This window comes from Pteropus medius, unplaced genomic scaffold, assembly GCF_902729225.1.
Source record: "Pteropus medius unplaced genomic scaffold, Ma_sr-lr_union100, whole genome shotgun sequence".
Taxonomy (NCBI): Eukaryota; Metazoa; Chordata; class Mammalia; order Chiroptera; family Pteropodidae; genus Pteropus; species Pteropus medius.
In genome coordinates, this window is record NW_024344378.1 from 59,143,062 (window position 1) to 59,165,756 (window position 22,695).

The 22,695-nt window shown below is 41.9% G+C and overlaps 1 protein-coding gene across 1 annotated transcript in view; it reads left to right on the forward strand.

The window, feature by feature from the left end:
* Window positions 1-22,695, forward strand: part of WDFY4 (WDFY family member 4) — a 280,147-nt gene that overhangs the window by 115,203 nt on the left and 142,249 nt on the right. Inside the window, exons 30-39 of the mRNA XM_039870919.1 lie at window positions 317-486; window positions 2,566-2,691; window positions 7,634-7,798; window positions 10,122-10,322; window positions 11,053-11,167; window positions 12,408-12,565; window positions 14,634-14,872; window positions 16,671-16,792; window positions 18,293-18,478; window positions 19,690-19,826. Coding sequence (XP_039726853.1) covers window positions 317-486; window positions 2,566-2,691; window positions 7,634-7,798; window positions 10,122-10,322; window positions 11,053-11,167; window positions 12,408-12,565; window positions 14,634-14,872; window positions 16,671-16,792; window positions 18,293-18,478; window positions 19,690-19,826 — 1,619 coding nt within the window. The remainder of the gene's footprint in view (window positions 1-316; window positions 487-2,565; window positions 2,692-7,633; window positions 7,799-10,121; window positions 10,323-11,052; window positions 11,168-12,407; window positions 12,566-14,633; window positions 14,873-16,670; window positions 16,793-18,292; window positions 18,479-19,689; window positions 19,827-22,695) is intronic.

Here is a 22,695-nt window from a genome sequence, read left to right on the forward strand (position 1 = left end):
CCTGTATATTTTGTCAGAACATTATGTCCTTGTTGCCTGATACAGAGTTGCCTTGTTGACTCTAAGGTGATAGGCACTGAATATCTGTTTTTGAATGAATGAACGAATGAATGAATGAGCATGTCAAGAAGAGGGGAAAGAATTCTTGCTGAGTACTTTCTTGTGCTCATGTGTTTATGACATATATTTCTATCTTGGATTTCTACGAGATGGGTGGGTGGAAGGGAATTCCCTCGTGTGCCCCATCCCCACTTTGACGAGAAGCAATAGCAGTTGTTCTCAATCGGATTTTGTGCACCTTCCACCTGATTTACAGATAACCTGAAGAGCTACTCTCCCTCGCCTGACCAGAGCCCCTGCCTTCTTCCTGGGTTCCGCATCTTGAATGGTTTTCTGGTCCACCACGTTCATATTCCGGAAGTCTACTTCATCGTGTCCACCTTCTTCCTTCAGACACCACTTACAGAGCTGACAGGCGAGCCTAAAGTAGGTTCTTGGGGAACTCCTGGGATGGAATGACACTTAGTTTTCTGATTCCACATGACCAAGGCAGTTCCCTAAGATTCTCCACCCTTTCCTGAATGCCCCCTTCTTTCAGCTTCCATTGTCTTGACTTACTTCCTTATTTAGCAGTCAACATGCCTTGGCTGGCTCTATGGACACCCTTGACTTCCTCCGCCTCTGCCTCCCATAGTCATCTCTAGCAGGTCTCCATTTTTATCAATCCCACTTTTAACTTTTTCTCCTTTTGGGCTAGAGAAATCCATGGTGATGGGGGTGGCATGGAGAAGTGAAGTGTAGTCACTACAGATTTAGAGCCTCAGTTAATGCCTTCAGAAAAACATGTCCCTTTACCTTAGTAATGCCCCTGCTATTCCCCTACATTCTGATATAAACCATATATGTTATGAGTCTTTTGCCCCATAGCCGCCCTTTGCTCAGATGACTTACCTCATAATGAGATTGGAGGCTGCCCAGAAGAGGGGTATTGCCTAAGTATCCTGCCCTCCACCATCTATTTATGCCATCACCCTCTTCATCATCTTCTCTCCACTGTCGTAGGCCAAGGACAGCTTTTTAAAGCTGATATGGATTCCTTTCACTTCTTTCCTGAGTGATTTTACTCAATCGTATCCCTTCTTTTTATGTATTTTCAGCATATTCGTTTCAATGACTCTTTCCTCATAGACCATCGGTATGATAAATTATGTTCCACTGAAAACCAGAAGCTGCCCTATTGACTCACACACTTGACCAACTGCTATCCTGTTTTTCACGCTCCTCTTTTTCCTTGGCCAAATTTCTCCAGAGAGGAATCTACACTCACTGTATATACCCTTTTACCATTCACTCGCTTATGCTTACTTACTCACTCACTTGCACCAAATCCAAGTCTTCATTGGCTCCCATTCCTGTGGGATCAGGTTCAGACTCTATATCCAGCATCAAGACTCTTTGTGATTGGGTGTCTGACTAGTCTCTCTAGCCCAGCTTCCTCACTTACCTGCCCTTTATGCTGCGATCCTCCTGAGTTGTCTTCATAATAGAACCAGCTACTTTGTGCTTGTCCACTCTGTGCTTTTAATGAGCTCTTTCTCCCACCATCATCTGCCTCTGATGCCATCTCCAGCTTAGGCCTCTTGGGTAGAGAGAACCATTCTCTCCTTCGTCCCTAGCATAGCTTTGCCTTATGTGGCACAGACATATTTACATATTTCCTTCTTAGGAACTGAGCACCTTAAGAACAGACCTACCTTTTACTCATCTTCCTGGCCACCTGACAAATATCAGACTTAGAAATTGTTTCTTGGTCTTAACTGAGTTGAGTAAACTGTACTGAATTGAAATGGGGTGAGGGCAAGGCTTGAAAGGCCACAAAAATGCACCTCTCTTGCATATCCTTATACTTGATAGATCTAAATCTTGATAATGCTAATAGTCTTATAGATCTCACTTCAAAATAAAGTTCTGAATATTCTTGCTAAGTTCATCAAAACCTTGTATTTTTATTTCTCCAAGAATGTATCTAGGGAACAAAGATCTGCTAAGTGTCAGGACCCATGATAGATGTTTTACATATTTTATTCTACTTGATATTTATGACAATCCCATGGGGTAGATAATGTAATTTACATTTCACAGAGAGGGAAACTGAACTGCCAAGTAGCTGAATTGCTTGCTTAAGCCCAGCTATTAAAGAGGCAAAGTTAGATCATGCTGCTTGTCAACCAATGCTCTTTCCACTATAGTCTGCACTCTTCCCAAATAAATTCATCATATATCTTCTGTAATCTCATTTACAAAGATTCATTAAAGTTGATTGAGACATTGTTTGTGATAGCATTCCAAAAGAACTAAACTCGACGTGAGTCACTAGTGGGGTCTTCAGCACCTTCTTGGAGGTGTGCATTTCCCTTATGTACTGAGTGAGCTGAAATTCCCCATAAGATGTTACTGTGCTCTTCTTTCCCACTGGGGCCCCTGGGAAACAGTGTACTGGTTGGAAAGCTGGTCTTCTTGGTGTGTAGCTGCAGGTCTCTTTGTAGCCCTGGCCTCCTCTTTCAGGACAGCCTGGATGCCATGCTTCAGTGGCTCCTGCAGAAGCACCACACAGAAGAAGTCCTCCGGGTTGGACTATGTACTGAGGGTGCCCTGCTGCTCCTGGGAATGCTGAAAGCCACCATGAGCCAGGTAAGACCCATCCTCCACATGTTGTGATAAGGATCAGAAGGGAAGACAAGTTTGGAAGGGTTAGCTTGACTTTTCCCAGTAGTTTCCAAGAAATGCCAGCAATTAGCAAGTATTATTCAGAAGGCTTGATAGAAGAGGCAAGGCAGGTTCCTGGAGATAACTTAGGTACACAATGGAAAAACCAGCCTAAATGCTTCCAATGAGGTTTACTCACTCTTGCCATAAGACTTCTATTTTACATTTGTTTAAGAATTTAACTTTTTTCATTAGGAGATCCGTGCATTTAGTCAAAGGGAATATTTCTGGGCAACTGCTTTAGGTCAGAAGCTTTGAGGACCCTGTGGAAGGGGAAAAGGGACATGTGGGCCTTGCATGTGAGTAATCTGTGAGGTAGAGACTTGTCTTAGAGAAGACAAATGTCTGCCAACTCTAGACATGACATGGAGGGGCTTCATGGAGAGCCTTCAATTCAGGCCTTCCAGATCCACTGAAGGTGAGTGGAGAGGTTATTTTAGACATGGAGGCGAGTATGAAGGGGTGAAGGCCATGTGCCTGTGATCAGTAGTAATTCTGAACCAAATCTACAGGGACTTGCATGGGAGGCTGAAAATTCAGACTTCATTCTGTGGACTCCAGGGGCAACTGGAGGCTCGGTTGCGTGTGGGAACATTGTTGCTTTTGTAAAATGATGCATTTAAAGTATAAACAAAAGAGAAAAGAAAAAAGTAAAATTACCTGAAATACGCTCATCCAGATATAACTGCTGTAAACTTTAGAGGAATATTCTTCCAGACACCTCTCTAAACTTATACCACATACTTACAGAGGGTTAGACCACATAAATTCTTTTTGCCTTTTTTTTTCTTGAAATATTATAGATATATTTTCATGCCAATAAACATACATGGGAATCATCTGTTTGTAGATGAAATTTTATGTTGTTTCTTGTTGTGATTATTGTTCTCAAAAGTCTTTCTTGAAGAGACATCTTTCCTCTCTAGTTTGGTGTCCTCCTTAGTGTAATTTCTGGGATGCAGGATAGTGAGGCAAAGTGTACTTTACGTGTTTTCTTTTGGATAAACTTCTCAGGAAGGTTGCATTAGACCTTACACACATACATTCCTCCACTTAAGATAGATCTCACCATCTTGTATAGAAGTGTTCAGCCAGTTCTCAGATCCTCACCAACATGGCCAAACTGGTGATGATTTCATAGTTGAGCATTTTTCTTTTATTATTACTGAAGTTGATATCTTTTTTCATATTCTTATTAACCATCTATTTATCATACTCTGAATTGCCCCTTTGTATCTTCTCTGTGTGTGATTATGCTAGGAAAGTACAGATCACAATTTTTGCTCTTTTAAAAAAAACAGGAATGTATTTAATTTTTATTATGTATTTTTTTAGCATATAATTGGATGGTCATATGCTTTTTTTAATCTGTTACCCATGATGAATTACATCAATAGATTTCTTTGAATTTCTGCAAAGATCTCACTGAGTCACTTTGTTTTTATTCTTTCAGAATGCTCCCTTATTTGTTTATAAATATTTTATTTATGATTTTGCATGCATATTTACAAATAATATTAGATTGCAGTTTTCTTTTTGTTATAGCTTTGTCAGGTTTTAATGTCAATATTATACTAGTTTTATTTTAAAAAACTGCTCACCTTTCTTTATATTTTAAGATGTTAAATCCATAGTAAATTGTTCCCATAAAATTTTTGGGTCTGATATTTTTCCATTATTGCCTTATTTAGGCTTTTAAATGTTTCTTTGACCTAGTTTAGGTAATTCATATTTTAAAAAATCTTCCCATTTATTCAATTTTCACAAATGGTCTCTTTTAATTTATTTAAAGTTTAGTGTGATTATTTTCCTTTTCTTATTCTTAATTTATAAGTTTGTGCTCTCTCTTTGCCTAAAAAAGCTGAGGACTTGTGGACTTATTTAAAGAATGAACTTTGGATATATTTCTCTTCCTCTTGATTTTTTTTCCTGACTAGTTCTAAGATTTTGGTATTTGGCATCTTCATTTTCATTGTTTTCTAGAGTTTCTGTGACTGTAGTTTTAAAGACTGTTTTGACGCATATTTTTCAGCATCCATGTGGTTGAACTCTGTTTTTTATCATTGTTATTCATTTCCAGTTTTGTTTTGTTCTTGGTAGAGCAGGTAATCTGTATACTTCCCTTCTTTGGGGAACTTATTTATGGTTCCATTGTAGGCCTACTCTTGCCAGAAGACTTTTTGGATGCCTAAAAAAAAATTGTATACATTTTTTGCAGCATAAGGCGTCTGGTACTTTTCTAATCAATTAATGTTATTTTAAAAAAGCAAACAAAAAGAATAACAAAAGCATTTAAAGAAAACATATAGCATGCTGAGAGAAGTAAAAAATAAGACCAAACATTTGCATTATAATATCAAACATAAAATGGTTAACTGGTGTATTACAAATGTGACTCATAGGCTGGTTAATGAACATGACTCAACCTTCTGGGATCTAACAAACATGTAACGAAGCAAAGTCACTCAAAAATTATTTTGGTTCAATGATCTGTTGTGAAAGCATCATTTACCAAATACAGTAGACAAGCATCAAAATATAAAAGGCAAAAACTAGAAGGATGAAAGAAAAAGACCAGAAACTTAATTATAGTGAATAACTCTAACAGATCTCAGTTTATTTCATTTTCTTATTTATTTTATTATTTGTTTGGAACTTTATTTTGCCCACTGGTAACTTACCATAGATTAGTTTGCCTATTCTTGAACCCGATATAAATGGAATCATATGATATATACTCTTTTGCATCTGGCTGCTTTCACTCATCATTCTGTTTGTGGTATTCATTCATAATGTTGTACATGTCAGTAATTCATTCTTTTATTGTTGTTGCTGAGTAGTATTTTATTGTGATAATTGATCATAATTTATTTATCTATTCTCAGTTGTTTCCATTTGGAAATATTATGAATAAAGATGCTGTGTACATATCTTTGGGTTGGCATACATATTCCTTTCTGTTGAAAAAATGCCCGAGAGAAATCGAGGTTCATAAGTTATACACACGACTCGCTTTAGTAGATATCACTAAATAATTCTCTAAAGTGAAGTGCCAATTTACACTTTCTCCGGCTCTTATTCTGGGAAGGTTCTAGGTACTCCATGTCCTTGCCAATGTATTTATTGCATTGTTGATCTTTTAGATGTTAGTCATTTCTCTGTGTGCAACAATCCTTTGAAACAACATTATCTCCATAGTACAAATGTAGAAACTGTAGCTATAGAGGTTAACTCACTCCTGCAAGATCGAGAAGTGAGGGAATGGTGCATGCATGTGTGTCCAGCATTAGCAATCTGTTCCAGGTCATGGCCATGTTAAGAACCTTCAGAGTGTCCTGGTTGCTCAGTGCATAAAATCCAAATTTCTCTTCCAGAAGTCAAAGGCCTCTCTATCTGATCTTATCTCCCTGCTTCTTCTGCATTTACCTTGTGCTAGTTACTGTGAAAATGAGCCTGAAGCATTAATATATCTCATTTAATCCTCAAAACAACCTTATGAAATAGATCATATTAAATTCTTGTTTATAGAATTGGGACTGGAGGGTAGGGAGATTAAGGAACTGGTCCAGAGCTATATCATTAATTAGAGGTGGAGGCAGGATTTGAACTAGGCAGACTAACTCCAGAAAACATTCTCTGAACTCTGATCTCTGATACTCATCTGGAAATTTAATACTGTGCTCTACAAAACTGGTGGAAAAGCCAGATGCAGGGGACTTCAGAAGGAGTCTGCCTGCCTGCTTGGCCCATATCAAACCTTCAAAGGATCCTGTGAATGAGATTTTAAACTGCTTTCTAATCATCCCATGTACATTGCCTTTCTTTCTACAATTAGGTTTGAGTGTTCTAGTATGAGGCTCAGTTTCAGACACGTGGTATCTACTTGGTAAACAGGACATTCTGATTCATGTGCACGGGGCCGGGACTTGAGGCAGGCTGGTGGGGGAGTGAAGAAACCATGGGTGGGAGGGGCTGGGGCTGAGTAAGTGGCCAAAGGAAGACCCTATGTGTCCACCTGTAACATCTATAAAAGTAGCCTGAGTGTCACTCCATCTCATTATTAGCATGACTATGAAGGGTTGGTCTATTTTAAATTCCAGACTGTTCATTCTGAATAGAGCAGGACCTCAGGCAGCAGCAGATGCACAGCTGGTCAAGGGAACTGAGTATTAGCAGGACACTAAAGTACAGCCAGGATGGAGACTCACCAGGTGTCCGAGGCCAGGTTATAGTATGGGGGCAGACAGGTGCCTAGGTCCCCTCAGGGTAATGGGTATCAGCTCAGTACAATGTGATCCATTCCAGATCCCTGGCTGGTGGGGAAGGGTCTCCTTAAGTTCTGCCAGCTCTGGACAGGATTTGTCTAGATATCAGCCAGGGCAGTGTCTAGAATCAGGAGTAAAGGATTGGGCATGGGGAAGGCTGGTGTTGACCTTGATTGGAGATTTCCCTGAACACAGAGGCCATGCATGTCTAATCACATAGAGGTAATATGGAGAAGAAGGTAGACTTTATAGACAGATTGCCTGCCGTCAACTGTGCCTCTGCTCCTTACCCATTGGGTGACTTTTGGCAAGCTACTACTTAACCTCTCTATGCCTCTGTCTTCCCATCAGTGAAATAGGGATAAACGTAGGACCTACCTCGAAGGGTTGTTGTGAGGTGAGAAGAGGAGTATGTGTGAAGCCCTCAGAACAATGCCTGCACATGTGAAACCCTTCTCAAATTGATAATTAGTATTCTGTGCCAATCCATAGTCTTAGGGGTCTTGCAATGAGGTGTCTGGTTGAGAGTCTCTGAAAAGAAGTCTCCCTAGATTTCAAATCCTCTGGATCCCATGCAAGCCTCTCATGAAGTGTGCCCTCAGCCCCTGACAGGTTGTGGAGACGATGCCTGGGCACAGACTTTCCCGGCCAGTGTGCTACACTTCCTTGGCCTTGTGCACAGCACCTACCCCCAGGATCCGGCCTGGCGGGCCCCAGAGTTCCTCCAGACCTTGGCCACCATCGCCTTCCCCCTGGGAACTCACAAGGTAGGATATGCCGCCACCCTACCCCAATGAGAGAAGGGATGAGTATCGTAGTCCTCAACAGCAAAGGACAAAATTTTCCCCGCCCCTCAAATTAAATACATTTTAAGGTAACTTGGCTGAAACAGTAAGTAAACAACTTGGGTAATTTTCCTTTCTTGGCTGAGATGCAGCTTGAGGTCATTTTCAACTCTGAGATTCAATAAATATTTTGAGTTGTTAAGAATCTCAGTAATGAGAAATTTGATGGTAGATGCAGTCCAATTCTATATGGAATACCCTCTCATTGATCATGCAAAACAACAAGTTCCATCCCAGGAAGGCTGTGGCCTTGCACCAGAGGTGGTGGGGGTTGGCTGGGGAAGTGGAAGAGTGTCCTTCTCTGCCTTTTGTTCTCAGGACTTCCATCCTGTTTGCAGGCCATGACTTGGGACTCCTTGCAGTCAGAGGGTGGCTGGGATGGCAGAGGGACTGGCTGGGTCTTGAGGACAAGGTATGAGTAGGGGAAGAAGAGTAGGGGCTATGGGAAGGAATGTGATTGAGTTTGAGACCGAGAGTTATTTCCAGCAGGTCAGTGGAACTCAGTGGGCTAAGAGAGTCTGGGAGCTGGGAAGAGCATATGTGGATCAGGGTAAAGGGAAAAACCTGTTCGTCACTTCCTCTGTGGTGGTGTAGGAAGCTGAGACCTAGACAGGCTTTAGTGGGGGCCACAAGACCTATCTCACAAAATGGTTGAGAAAGTGAAATACACATGGTTTATGTGATTAGTAAGTAACAGAGCCAAGATTTAAACCTCACACATCTCTTCTCATAGCCCCTTCTCTACTCACCCACTCTCTCGCTGAAAGCTTATATCCTATCACAGTCAGTTTAAAATAAAATTAAATGGCCAAATAAAATTTAAAGGTTATTCATTTTAATAAAAGGACTAAATATAAAAACTAGAAGATTTTCAAAAAGATAAAATGGTTTGCTGGGTTATCATCAACTAAAGTAACATACCAGAAAAGTAATAGTAAAGAAAAAAAATACACTGGAAGGAATGAGGGATGGAATCTGTGTACAGAGGCCAGGTAGGGAGAAAGGACAATTCCATAGACTGTCCCTTACCATACCTTTAAGCAGATCCTCAGGAGGGGGCAAGAGCCCTGAGGTTCTGACATTCTTAGCCCAGATCCCCGTCTTAGCCCCTACACAGCAAGCCAGGCTCACCATTTGCTGAGTCAAAGTTCCAGCTGTCTTTCTGCCAGCAGGTGGAGCACGCTCTGACCCAGGGCTCTTCCTCTCCAAGCTCAGCAGTTTTTGCCTGGGGTAGCATCTGGTCAAAGTCACCCTACCCCAATGCGAGACCTCAGATGAGCCAGGCTCTGTCCCTGGGCTTCTGGCTCCAATTCCAAAGTGCTTCTTCCCATACCTCCAGCTCCAAGTCGACTCCAAAAAGCCTTCGTTGCTCAGAAAATGTGACAGACCCTCTTCACATAGAAGCCTGGTGGACAAAAGACTTCAATTTGCTGGGAATTTATATGGCATCTTTCCAGCCAAGGCCACATGGAGCTAATTAAAACAGTCGCCACCTCCCTAGGTGCCATTACATTCATTTTATGGTTTAATTACAAATGCCTGCATTAATTTTATGAATGAGCAAAGGGAGGTTTCGACAGAAGAACATGACTGAGTGTCCTTGGGCGTGTCATTCAGCCTCCCAGCATCTCCATGTCTTTCTACATGTAGCTGGGTTAACAATGCCAGTCTCATTTATCTCCCAATATTTTTATAAACATAAAAATGAGAAGTGAAGTCCAAGGTGCTTCAGGGACTTGGGTGTCAGGACTTGCTGAAGCCCTCTTTCTTTCCTTTTCACCCAAGGGTCCTAACTTGTTAACAGCAGAGCCTGGCAGGCAGTAAAGGTGAGGGCTCCTTTAGGTGGGAATCAGCTTTCTTGACCACATGCCAGGGTCAGGCACTGTGGCATTCACTATTCTTTCATTGTGTTCTCACACGTCTTTGTGACATTCTTTTTAGTATTGACTGATGGGAGCTGTGGCTCCCAAGAGGAAGAGACTTTCCCAGAACACATTCTAGACTTCACTGCCAAGTGTTCCCTCAGCTTTTTCCTATGACTCCCACCTATCCTGGGTTCAGGGACACAAACAGACCACGTTATGAGCTATGGGACTCTGAGCAAGTTGTCTATCTCTGTGGATCCTCAATTTCCTTACATGTTAATGTTTCGATCAGAATTCTGCCCATGCATACATCAAAGACAGATGTGAAAGCATTATGAGGCAAGCCAGGCCACTCATGCTGGGGTTCTCTTGTCTTTGAGGGGGTCACAACTGAGTCTGCCCAGAACACCAGCAGTCCCAGGGCTGAAGCTGAAGATGACAGCATTGCGGAGGGTCTACAGGCTCCTGCCAAGTCACATCCCTTACGGAAACAGCTAAGGGAGTTCATGCAGCTACTCTTGAGGGAGCTCTTGGCAGCTCCCAGCCCCAAGCAGTGGCTGCCACTGGATGTGCTCCTGGAGGTGAATGGAAAGGATGCTATTGGGCCATGTGCTGGGGGAGCAGGCTTGGGAGGGCACAGGCACCTCGAGGGCAGGGTATGTACAAGGAGACCTGAGGGCTTATCTCTTGTGAGAGTTCACCTAGGCCTGTAGATGGCAGCTAGCTGGTGGTCAAGAATGTCTCCTAAAACTTCAGTGATGTTTTGGGAGAGAATCTTTATCCTCCAGGAATCACAGGCCCTGGCAGAGCAGGGACCACATCAGCAGCAAGTGGATAGATGAATGAAGGCAGATCTTAGCCAGATTCTTGTAAGTAGATCCCGAAATATAGATTGTAAAGAGTGATTTTGGGGGGCTATGCTCCCAGGGGAGGCAGAAAAGGGATGCAAGGAGAATGGGGAAGAATCTAACCAGGAAATCGTCTCAGCCACATCCTGGTCCCAAGGGGGAACATTTGTGTGCTATCTGCACCCCAGAATTGGCCCTACCTTGAGCCACCTACTAGGTAGTCATTGTCTATGGGTCACCCCCACTTGCCTCCTTGCCCCCAGAAAGTGAGAATCACCTCCTGGGTGAGGCAACTTGGTCAGCAGAGGACAATGCCTTGGAGAAGGGGAAGTTATGAGTTGTTGGCAGTCAGCATTCCTCACAGCTGTGGTATTAGCATATAGGCTAGGCAGGGTGACCCAGTAGGCACTAAGAGGATATGATAACTATGTGGCTGCTATCTTAGTTCTGGATGTGCTTTCAGGCTTCTCCAGACAATGCCAGCAGCCAGCAGAAGCGAGACTTCCAATCTGAGGTCCTGCTCTCCACCATGGAAATATTTCACGTCATGAGTGAAGGTGACATGTCAATGCTCAGAGGTGAGTGGGGGATGACCTGCTTCTCCCTGTTTATGACACAAAGATACCGACAGCTGAATAAGAAAGCCAGTGGGCAGACCAGCCACTGACCTCAGTCTCCTAGAGGAAGCATGGGCCTTAGTGCTGCAGGGCACTCCAAGAGCCATGGGGAGACATCCTTCACCTACACATCAGTTCCTCCTTGAATCTGCAACAAGAGTTGACTGACCCTGTCCAGAAGCCCCACAGAAGGCATGCTTGCTTTTTTCATGACACCTTTGCCGCTGTTAGGCCACTTGGAAACAGAAATTCTTTCTGATAAAACCAGTTCTCCTCTGCCTTCAGTAGAATGTGTCCTCTTCCCATGAGGAAAGTCAAGATGTCAACTGGAATTCAACATTCTTCTGCTCAGCATCTTATTCTTTGCACCTATGCCTGGGCACAACAATTTTTTTAAACAAATGAACCTGGTTGAAGATATTGCCATTGCCCCTAAGAAGTTCAGATTGAGGCTTCATTTAGAAGAATGTACCTTTCCAACAAGATTAAACAAAGTACTTTCTGTGGCTTCTGAGCCACAGAATTTATCTTCTGGATCCCTCCTTATGCCACAACATAGAAACCCTGACCATTGAACTTTCTTGTAGTGTATCTGAAGTGTGGTAGAGTAGAGTGGTGAAAAGTGTGAGCTTGATAGTCCCAGTTCTGATCCTGGCTCTGTCACTGGACAGCGGCATGACTCTGGGCAGGTGCCCAAACATGTGAGTGAGTACAACAATCATGGCCAACTCAGAGGATTGTTATCAGGATTAGCTGAGATCATCACATCCACTTTTGAGGATAATGCCCATTGTGCTGGTGAGCACAGACAGATAATCCACATTACATTTTTATTCTCTGCCTTACAGTGAAGCAGGGCCTTGGGTCACTGTGACAGCCTTCCTATTTACATTCTACCTAATTTTTCCTCCACTCTCATTCTAAATGTCACTGGAAGAAATGCTACCCTGTATTTACTTCCTCCCTACTCGGTTTATGTCATTGACTAGATGTTTCAAGATTAATTTATTTTGAATAATGTGTGCTCATTGGGTACCTGTTTGTAAGACCACATCTTCAGAGCAACAGGGTATATAGAGGGCTATAATGAGGTATACAGAGGTGAGTGAGATATGGTTGGTTAACAAGAGGGGTTTGGAGACTGTTGTGGAAAGAAAGCCATTCAGATTTTGATGAACTTGGTCTGTCTTCTCACTCTTAGGCAGTAAAGAGCCTCAGCCAAACACAGAAGCTGCTGCTGCTCCTTCACTTATGAATATCTCCCACTTCGCCCAGAAGCTGGTAGAGAAGCTATACAGTGGGATGTTCTCAGCAGACCCCAGACACATCCTTCTCTTCATCACGGAGCACATCATGGTGGTAAGAATACCTGACTGGCCATAGTGGTATGAAAACTCCTGCTGACTGACCAAGTGTCTATATGATATGCTTCTGGCTATACAGTTGGTCCAGATCAACTTGCTGTCCTTCCTGAAGATAGAATCTGAGACGAATGGGAGGAAGGAAGAGGACCTTTATGGCCCAGGCAATGCCTGGTGGCTGTTGAGTGCCCTGCATGGCTTTCACCTCAATCTGTCTCAGTAGTCGGAGCCATGGTCTCCTGTGCTGGCAACTGAGCTCTGCCCCTCCTAAACTCTACACACCTCCTTTGGGTCTTTATTGTCATTATTGGTTTAATATTAACTTTTGTTATTCCTCATCAACGAAGAAAGTGCCAAAAGCATCTTTATCTCCAAAAGATCTAGGTAATTTTCTTCTTTAGTGTCCACCTCCATTTGTCATCTTTGGGCCTTCTTGAAATCAAAGCAAGAGTCTATATTTACCTAGTCCTATTATTCTTGCATGTGCTCTGTCTTCAGATATATCTACAAACATACAAATGCATGCTTATAGATACACCCTTAAATATAAGTGTGTGTACGTTTATTATTATACATGTATACACACACAGAATCATACAATCTCAGAAACCTAGAGTTGAACTCTTTTTTTAGTTCTCGCCTCCCATTTTATTCTGGAAACCTTTTCAATCAAGTGACCATTCATTCTCTCCTTGAATTCTTCCTGCATGAGGCATTCACTATGCTACCAAGTGGTCCCAGCCAGTGGGACACTTGTGATTGTCAGAGAGTGCTTACTTAGCCAAACTCTGCCTCCAGTAACTCCTGCCAGCAGCTCTTGGCATGCCCTCTGCAGCAGAACCCAGAAGGGCCGCTCTTCTTCCTTTTCATGCCCCGTAGGGAGAGTGTCATTGACACCCCCAGGGTGGGGATTAGAGTTTCAACATACAAAGTTTGGAGGAGACACAAACATTCATCCCACAGCAGCTTCCAATAGTCAAAACACATAGAGCTAATACCAAAAAGTGAATGCCCTTTGAGGCTAATGTGTCTTTAGGGGGTGCCAGGCCCAAGGACATTCAGTTTTGTCCACATCTACCATCCTTCTCTCTCCTACTCACTACCTGTGACTCTCATAACTCTTAACTTCAGTTTGAAAGATATGACCCATATAAGGCATAGGAGATGATAGCAAACACATGAATTTCAAATTACAACAGATTTGAATAAAACTTAACTTCATTAGTATAACTACTTGCAGTACCCACAAAATTCTAAGAGAGCAATCTATAACTAACAAATATCTTTCTAATAGACTGAAAACTTTGGCATTTAATTTTTGTTCTATAAATTCTTTTTGATGAAACCAAAAAATATGGATGGACCAATTACTGTTAAGGCTACAACTCAGGACTTTCTGCCTTACCCATCTAAGTTTATCATGTGTTAAAATTCACTGGACTCCCATCTCCTTTATGTGATATGATGATTAAGAGCATGGCTCAAGTGTCTTGTGTGATTTGACCCTTATTGACCACTTAACATCTCTGACCTTCATTCAGCCTCCTTATTCCTAAAGTGGGGTAATCTTAGTACCTACTTCAAGATGTTAGGATGCTTAAATGAGGCAATATATGTAAATATATGCAAAATGCTTAGCGTGAAAACTGGAATAGTATAAACACTCTGTACATAATAACTAGTATTTATAGTTAATAATGTGTTTTTTTTTTATTTAGACACTAATAATAGTATCTTACATACTGAAGGACAACTATTTTACCTGTATTTCAGCAATCTCTGATCTCTTGTCTATTTTCCATAATATGACTGTGATGAACCTAAAAATTTTTTTACACCAACTTTTTTGTAAATCTAACAATTTGAATTGTATTTATTGATCATTCACTTTAATAGAAACTCAAAGGTAGAGGAAGGTTATCCTATTTGAATTTTAGATCATGCCACTTTTTGAAATAAAGAAAAGGAGATTGTATTATTTTCATAGTTAACTAACTGGGTCAATCTATAAAATAGTAAAGTGTTCACAAGTATGTTTGTATATGTGTGTTTATTTTATGTCACAGGTCATCAAGAATGCCTCTTCGCAAAGGGACGTTGTCATCAGTGCTTTATACAGCAGTTTAAATAAAGTTATTCTTTATTGCCTCTCCAAGCCCCAGCAGTCCCTCTCTGAATGCCTCAGCCTTCTCAGCATCCTAGACTTTCTATGGGAACACTGGGATATTATCTTTGCTACCTACAACTCCAACACCAGTTTCCTTCTCTGCCTCATGCATTGTTTGTTGCTGCTCAGTGTGAGAAGGTAAGAACTGCTCACTTGTTTCTTTGCCCACCAGTGATCAATGAAGAAAAGAAAGCTTCAGAGGGACACTTGATTAAACAGTATAAATTATGTAATCTCTTTGTTTATCTGGTTGTCCAAATTATGTGTAATGTTTGATAATAAGGTGGGTCCTCCTCAAACCTGTCCATATGACTAAACAGCTAGAATCATCATGAAATAATAATTTACCATACTTCCACAATTCTCAGGTTGTAAGAATCTTCACTGATTTAATTTTGGGGGCAGAAAATTCCAACATTAAATATACATATTGATTTTATAATGCAGGCAGACTTCAGAAATATTAACATTTGGTAAATACAGTCAGAATGGAAACACATATAATAAATTGTATCATGCAAGCCAGGAATAATTTTGCTGATAGAAAAAAATATACACACAATTTATGTTATAAAATAACATTCATAAGTATACTTGTGTGAGAAATATTAATAAAAAGAAATTAATCTCAATTACATCCTTTTCTTGAAGTCCAAAGTTTGAAAATATGTTAGATTTCTCTGTATATATGCAGTTTCTCTATGTATATGTGTGGCAGTATGCACACCGGTGCCTTGGCATCATGCTGCCTATGAATATTATCTTATTCATAGAGAGCCATGTTGAACGTAGAGTAAGAGAGGACTGTGAGATTACACTTTACTCTTGTCCCTTTTCTTGATTGTATTTATACCAGTACAAATTATGTCTGATTACTAGGGAAAAATCTCTCAAATCCTATTGACTATTGAACATTACAAAGCACTAGAATTACTCTCTAAGAAGCACTGGAAAATACTCATAGCCCAGAGGAGGTGCTTGACTTTTTATTTGTTTGAAATAAAAGAATCTGTGTTCAGTGTATGGATGAGATTGGGAGGTTCTCTTCTCTATTTTAAGAATTAGGCCTTATCCATACTGAAAGCATAGGTAAGAAGAATGAATGCCAATTGATTTGTGTGCTTAAAGTTCCACCCTCCTCAGATGCGTCTTAGCAAAATGGATTCCAAAATCCAAAGGGACTTCATTCTAGATATTTCAAGAATGGACATTTTCACATACTCTATTTTTTCATTTCCTTGTTAGTCATTTTTGGTTCAATCTACAAACATTTACTGAGTGTATATTCTGCTTGGTTGGCTGAGAGGGCCCAGAGAAGAGGGCATGTGGATATTAACATAACTAGGAGCCCTGGAGCAGACAGTTCATGGGGAACCTGATATGTAAACTGCTGCACCCTAATTAGAAACAGCTGCTGGCTGTATGGGGCCACAACAAAGTGCAAATGAGGGTCCTTTGTTCACAAATTGCTATGAATTTCAAGACAGTAACAGAAAAGTCCAAGCATTGGGCCCTTCAGAGTATGAACCCTGTACCATTGCACAGATCACAGGCCCATAAAGCTGGCCCTGGCCCTATTCCAGGCAGGATGAGATCAGTGGCAAACAAAGGCAGAGTTCAATGCTTTGAGAGTCTGCAAAAAAAAAAATGACCAGTTCTGATGCTGGGGAAAGCAGGAGAGTTTTTTCATGGGGTCTGCTGGGAGCATGGATTGGATTTAATAAGAAGGAACAAAAAGAAGGTGCTTTTCTTATTTTCCAGAATGCTATTACATAATATCTGTCATAGAATTTGTCATAAGCTGTTTGCTTGAACTTGTAGACAGTTTTTCCATATTGATATGTACCGAGTTTGGAGGACGATTATTTGTAATAAAGAACAATGACATAATCCCAAGGAACCTGAATTTTATAGTGAAAAATCTTTTGCCTACTAGTTTTCCAGAAGGATTTGGGATGGAACCCAAGCCTAGACTGACGCCTTATCATCAAGTGTTTCTTTCTCCAAATGAAGAAGTGAGAGAAAAAAGAGAGGACAACTTGCCAAGTTTGAGTGATGGTACATTTTGTGTTGTTTATTTTGGGAGTAGTAGATGGATAGTGATAACTGCTAGGATTGCATTCTTCCATTTTTCTTTCCCAAGATGAAGAATCAAATATTCAAAAGCCAGAAGAGGCCCTAGAAAACCTCATAAAGATGTAGTGGTACAGAAAGGTAATCTGATAGAGAATGAAATTGGAATGATCTTTGTATTAAAAATGGGATGAAATAGAAGGGTGGATGTATAGATAGAAGAAGAGAGAGCTCTGTGGGACTTGGTTAGACTAAGAACTTGATATTCCCGCTAAAATCCCAGAGACCTTCACTGTAAGTTGATTTTACTTCTTGGATGGTCTCTTAAATTTTCCTTTGGCCCACTTGATACAGAAATTGGCATTCCATGTCACCTACTTTAAGCCATTACTTAGCTCTCAGCTTTCTTCCCTAGAAAATAGGAATGTAGTAAATAAACTCATTTCTTTTATGAGATTTTTGGCTTAATAGAATTCTTGGATTTGGTAATATCAAGTCAAATTAAAGGGATTGGCAATTTGTAAAAAAAAAAAAAAAAAAAAAGGCATCCAGATCCATGTGTTTAAGAGATTGCTCCTTCTTCATCCAGGAGGTTTCAGCAAAACTTCCACCACTTTGGTTTGCTGCCATATTTTGTGGTACTAAATGGTAGGCACAAGGACCTGTTTTCTGGTCAGATAGGTGTCCAAAGCCAGTGCTCAAAAGTCACATGAATTTAAAGTTTACCCTGACAGTATTAATTACAACATGAACATTAACATTTGGGGACTTGGCTAGTAGAGAGAACTGAGCAATGTCCATCCCCCTAGAGTGAAATAAACAGACTGTAGAGACTGGTACCAGAGGGGAGACCCAGTAGTCCAAGATCAGAAGGCATTTAGGCACTGATCAGATTATAGTTGAGGGGCATAGCAGGCAGAATTGGCTTGGTAGATTTGTCAATATCTGGGCAAATACAGGGCAGTAAGATGGATGGGTATTGGGAAGCTTGAGCCAGTACCAGGAAAGAGGACTAACCTGGGTCCTGGGCCCATGAGCACAGCCTTAGGTTGGGTGTCCATTCCTCTGAGTAACCAGTAGAAAAAGTAGGTTGGAAGGAGCTTTTGGGGGGAAGCTATTTGGTTACGTAGAGCTTGCACAGATATCTCTTTGTTTGGTATCTAATAGAATTGGGAGGTGGGAGAAAGAGGTTCCCTAAACCCATTGATCATGATTCCCAGCTCTGGAAATGTGAAGCAGGCAGGACTTGGTAGCGAGCAGTTAGAAGTAGGGGCTTCAGGGAGGGAAAGCCAGCTCACATAAATGTTGGTAGTATTGTCACCAGTCCTGTGGCTCTACATATTGACTGATTTCTGGCTGGAGCTTGCAAAGATAGAATGATGTTCAAGAAGAATGCGAATAAAAGCAGCCATGATATGCTATCTCTGGCCCTGTCTGGGAGAAGCACTGAGGCCTGCTGATTGTGCAATATGTTCTCTCTCTTAGTCCAGCACAATATCCAAAAGATGGTGAGGACTCTCTGGCAGCAGCTCATGGCACAGAGGCGGCAGGAGCTAGAGGACACCTTCAAGATTGATCTCTCTGTAAAACCTGGGGAGAAGGAAGTGAAAATTGAAGAGGTCACCCCACTCTTGGAGGAGACGATGCTCAAGGCCTGGCAGCATTACCTAGGTCTCTGTCCACTTGGCTCTAGGGAATGGGACTTCTGGGTCTCATAGAGCCAGACTTTCCCAAGGTTCCACTTGAGGCCCAGAGCCTTTCCCCTCCAGACCTTCTCTCTCATCACTTTGGTGGGTGAGATTTACATCATGAAATGTCATGAATCTTTGCTCTCAAAGAGTGCATGCTGCTTTGCATCTTAGGTGAAAGGAAGGCCAGAGATGCCAACCAAGCAAGCAGATTCTAGTGATCTCTGACACTGAAGGGCCACTATGTTATAGCTCTAGCCTGGGCTCTGGAACTTGGGCAGAAGTGCTAGGGCCTGCCCTGGTATTCACTTACCAGCTTTGAAACCTTGCACCAAGACTTGTGGTGACTTGGAGCCTCAGGTTCTTTATGTCCGAATGAAAATCTTCATCCAAAAGATATTAATGTCCCTTACATTCTATCAATGACTCAACACTTTTACCCTCATATTAGGCAACACACCTGTGGGAATAATGGTTTAGTTTTGGTTTTAAAGAGGCCATTGCTGTCAAATTATGCTATGTACTTTTTTTAAGTCTTTCAGCATCACAAAATTTGCAGTGATTTAAGAGTTAGTTATTTCAATGTATATTGTCCCAGACTACCCAGTGGTGTGATACCTTTATTTCACTCACTTCTCAAATTAGCCCATGTATAATTTGAAGTCAAAATGTAAGATTCTGTTTCAGGGAAAAGTTCAATAAAATTATATATATATATATATATATATATATATTCATGCACATATATGGAATAAAATGGTGAGATGGACCTTAAAACTTACAAACGGCTCTCTTTTTGCCAACAACCATATACTGAAAGCTTTCTATGTTCCAGGGCCTGTGCTTTAAACACATAATCTTATTTACTCTTCATGACACCACAGTGAGGTTAGACACTATTATTCCCATTTCAGGGTGAATCTTTGAGACTCAGCTAACTTGCCCAACATCTCACTTTGAGTCAGTGAGCTTCGGAGCTAAGAATCTAAGCCAGGCCTGGTGACTCCAAAACCCACACTACATTTCTTAGAAGATGGCAATGTGAGCTTGTAAACTTTGGCTGTTCCCATTATTGAAGGCAGGCACACTGGACTCAAGACCCTGCTAGCCCTTTGAAAGCCAAACCAGCTGTAGGGATAGTGTATGTTCTCCTCTCAACTTTACTTCTGACAGTCTTTGCTTCCCTGTCCCCAGCATCCGAGAAGAAATCACTGGCCAGTCGCTCGAATGTTGGACACCACAGCAAAGTCACTTCATGGAGTGGAGGCTTGTCATCAGCCATGAGGTTGATTCCTGGGCGGCAGGCCAAGGACCCTGAGTGCAAGACAGAGGTCAGCCAACACTTCTTTTTCTTAGAGAAATATCAGGTGTTTGCTTCAAACCACATGAGCCATGTCTACTCACTCTGTTGTCACTAGACACAATCTAATTTCATGTTCTTCTGAACTTTTAAGGGTATGCACATGTCTTCCCAGTTGAGGTTATATCTAAAGGAGCCAAGTCTTAAGCTATCTTTAACTTGAAGTGAATATGGGCTTCTGTGGAGCGCCAAGAGCAGGTGTTATGGCATTAAAAACCAAACAGATCCTTGTTCTCATTTTCCTTTTGAGTCAAGTGTGCTCAGAGAGCACTAGCCCATAGCTCAGTAGGGGCTTGTGTTTCCTTAGCAAAGAGTAACAGAAATGCTGATGTTATTACTGGGAAATGTAGTGTTGTATCCTCTTGACTATGTAGGGCTGAATTGTTGGAGTTTTCCAATCCATTCCTCTAAAGCTGCATAACAAACCATCCTAAAACTCAGTGGCGACAACAATAGTTTTGTGATCTGGAGGCTGTGTCAAAGAATTTGAAGCATAGCAAGGGTGGTGGGGTGTCTCTACTCCACACTGTCTGGGCCTTTCCTGGAGTCACCCACAGAAGGCTCATTTACTCACATATCCAGTGATTGCTGCTGGCTTTAGTCTGAGACTTTAGCTGAGACCGTTGGTTGAAACCTACACATAGCTTCTCTGTGTTTCCTGGACTTCCTTACAACCTGGTGGCTGGGCTTCAAGGGCTAATTTTCATAGGGAGGAGGAGGGAGAACATGTGTGTGAGAGCGAGAAAGAGCACATGCGCACCAGGTGTTGTCTTCCATGACCTTGCCTTGGAAGCCATGCAGCATCATTTCTGCTGTGTTCCTTTGGCTGAGATGGGCACAAAGTTCTATCTAGGTTCAAAGGAAGAGAAATAGACTACCTCCTGGTGTGGAAGTGGCAAGGTTCTGCAAGAGCATCTAGGCTCTTTTTGCAAAACACAATCTGACATATATTCTAATGTTGGGGTCACTGACTTATCTTCAGAGGCAGACTGTGGTCATTGAATGTACATGGCCTTAACGTCAGGAGGCCTTGGGCAATTTATTTGACTTTCCTGAGTCTTTATCTCCTTCATTCCATAATGGGACAAATAACTGTGGGAAGCTGTGGGAAAGGGCTCCCCAGGGAGGTAAAGTAGATGGTTGGTAGACACATTGCACAATTTGAGCTCTCCACCCATTTAATTTTGACAAGTGATCTTGATTCCAAATCTCACCTGCTCAGAATCTAGGCCCTGCTGTCCTCACAGTGTCTGTTGTCCACTGTGGTCAGTGACTGATGGAGAGGTACACCATCATCGGATATTGGGGAGAAGAGCGGGATGAAAAGTTTCCTGCCCAGGCAACCAATAGAAGGAGAGTTTCTTTTTTCCTAAGCTTCTGTAATAATAGCCTTCAGGACATGGAGAAAGAGCTCAAACATAGTAGGGAAGACAGAAAATGAGCTTGACTTGGCTGGCTGGCCTCCCGGTTTCAGAGCCAGAGTTGGCTGCATCCTCAGCATATCAGCTTGAGGAAAACACTGCTCACTAAGTTGTCAATAGACTCACTGACTGACTGAATGAGTGAATAACTTAGATTATGCAACAGCTATATCACACAGCCACTATTAGCCTCATTTTATAAATGTGAAAACTGCATCTAAAAAGAAAAAAAAAAAAAGCCAAGGGCTTTGCAGCCAGGAGTGGCAGAGAGAGGATAACACCTTCCGTCTCCGTACTGCTGAGCATGACTTTAGACCATCCATCCCCAAATCTGTCAGAGCCTTGATTCCTGAACTTATGACTGGAAATATGCTCTGTTTACACTAGAGTAAGTAGAAGCTTGGAAATTATAAGTGTTGTAGAAATAGAAGACAGTTTACAAAATTCCATTTTACCTTATTGCTCTCTCTGCCAAGGGGAAGACCACCCTGCACAAGGTATAGCTGCACCAAGCCCTGCAAGCTAGAGGATCTCCACTTTGTGCCAAAGCACTTGCTCCTGCCATATGTGGCATAAGGGGTCCAGCACCTCTTCCTTTGGCTTCACCCTGGAGCTTCTACTCCTTGACCAAGTTAGCATTGTCCCAAGGAGGTCAGATCAGTCTGGCTGGGAGCTAGGGAAGGAACAACTGGGATGCTGGGCATGCAATGCATTTTATAGGAACCCTTGCAGGGTATGGATGCTGCCTTTTCACCAGTGCCACATCATCTCCCAGAGCCACTGTTACTGGCTCAGCTCAGCTGCCTCCAAGTCCTGGGGAGATGGGTTGAGAACCAGCTCATCTGAAAGAAGCTTGAATAGGCTGCAGTGTTTGGGGCCATGTTAGTTCATGACTTGTCACAGTTCACTCTTGACTCATTGAGAGATCTGGAGAAAAAGAATAGTTGAAATTGGCTCTGTCTTTTTGTGAAGGTAGGCTGTTGAAGTTGTTTTGACATCAGTTGAGGTCTCATTCATTCATTCATTTGGTAAGTCAATCAACAAATATTTATTGAGTCTGACTGTACTCTGCTCTAAGCACCGAGGTTACAGAAAAGAAAAAAATGACATTTTCTCTGCTTTCATGGAGGCTGCTTTCTATGGGGCTAAGATCGACAATAAACAGCTAAATAAATTCATAAATGTTGGGGATGCTAACTGCAGTGAGGAAAAATTGAATAGGGTAAGTGAGAGAGAGTGTCAAGAGAGGTGTCAAGCTGTTTAGATGGAAGTGGTCAGAAGCCTTCTCTGGCAGAGGGTGTGGGAGCAGAGAAATAAGGAAGGACGTATGCCTTGTGACTCTTCAGAAAAGAGTGATCAGGCAGAGAGGACCGCCAGGCAAAGTTACTGAGGCTGGTGTGTGATGGGGTGTGTCCTAGG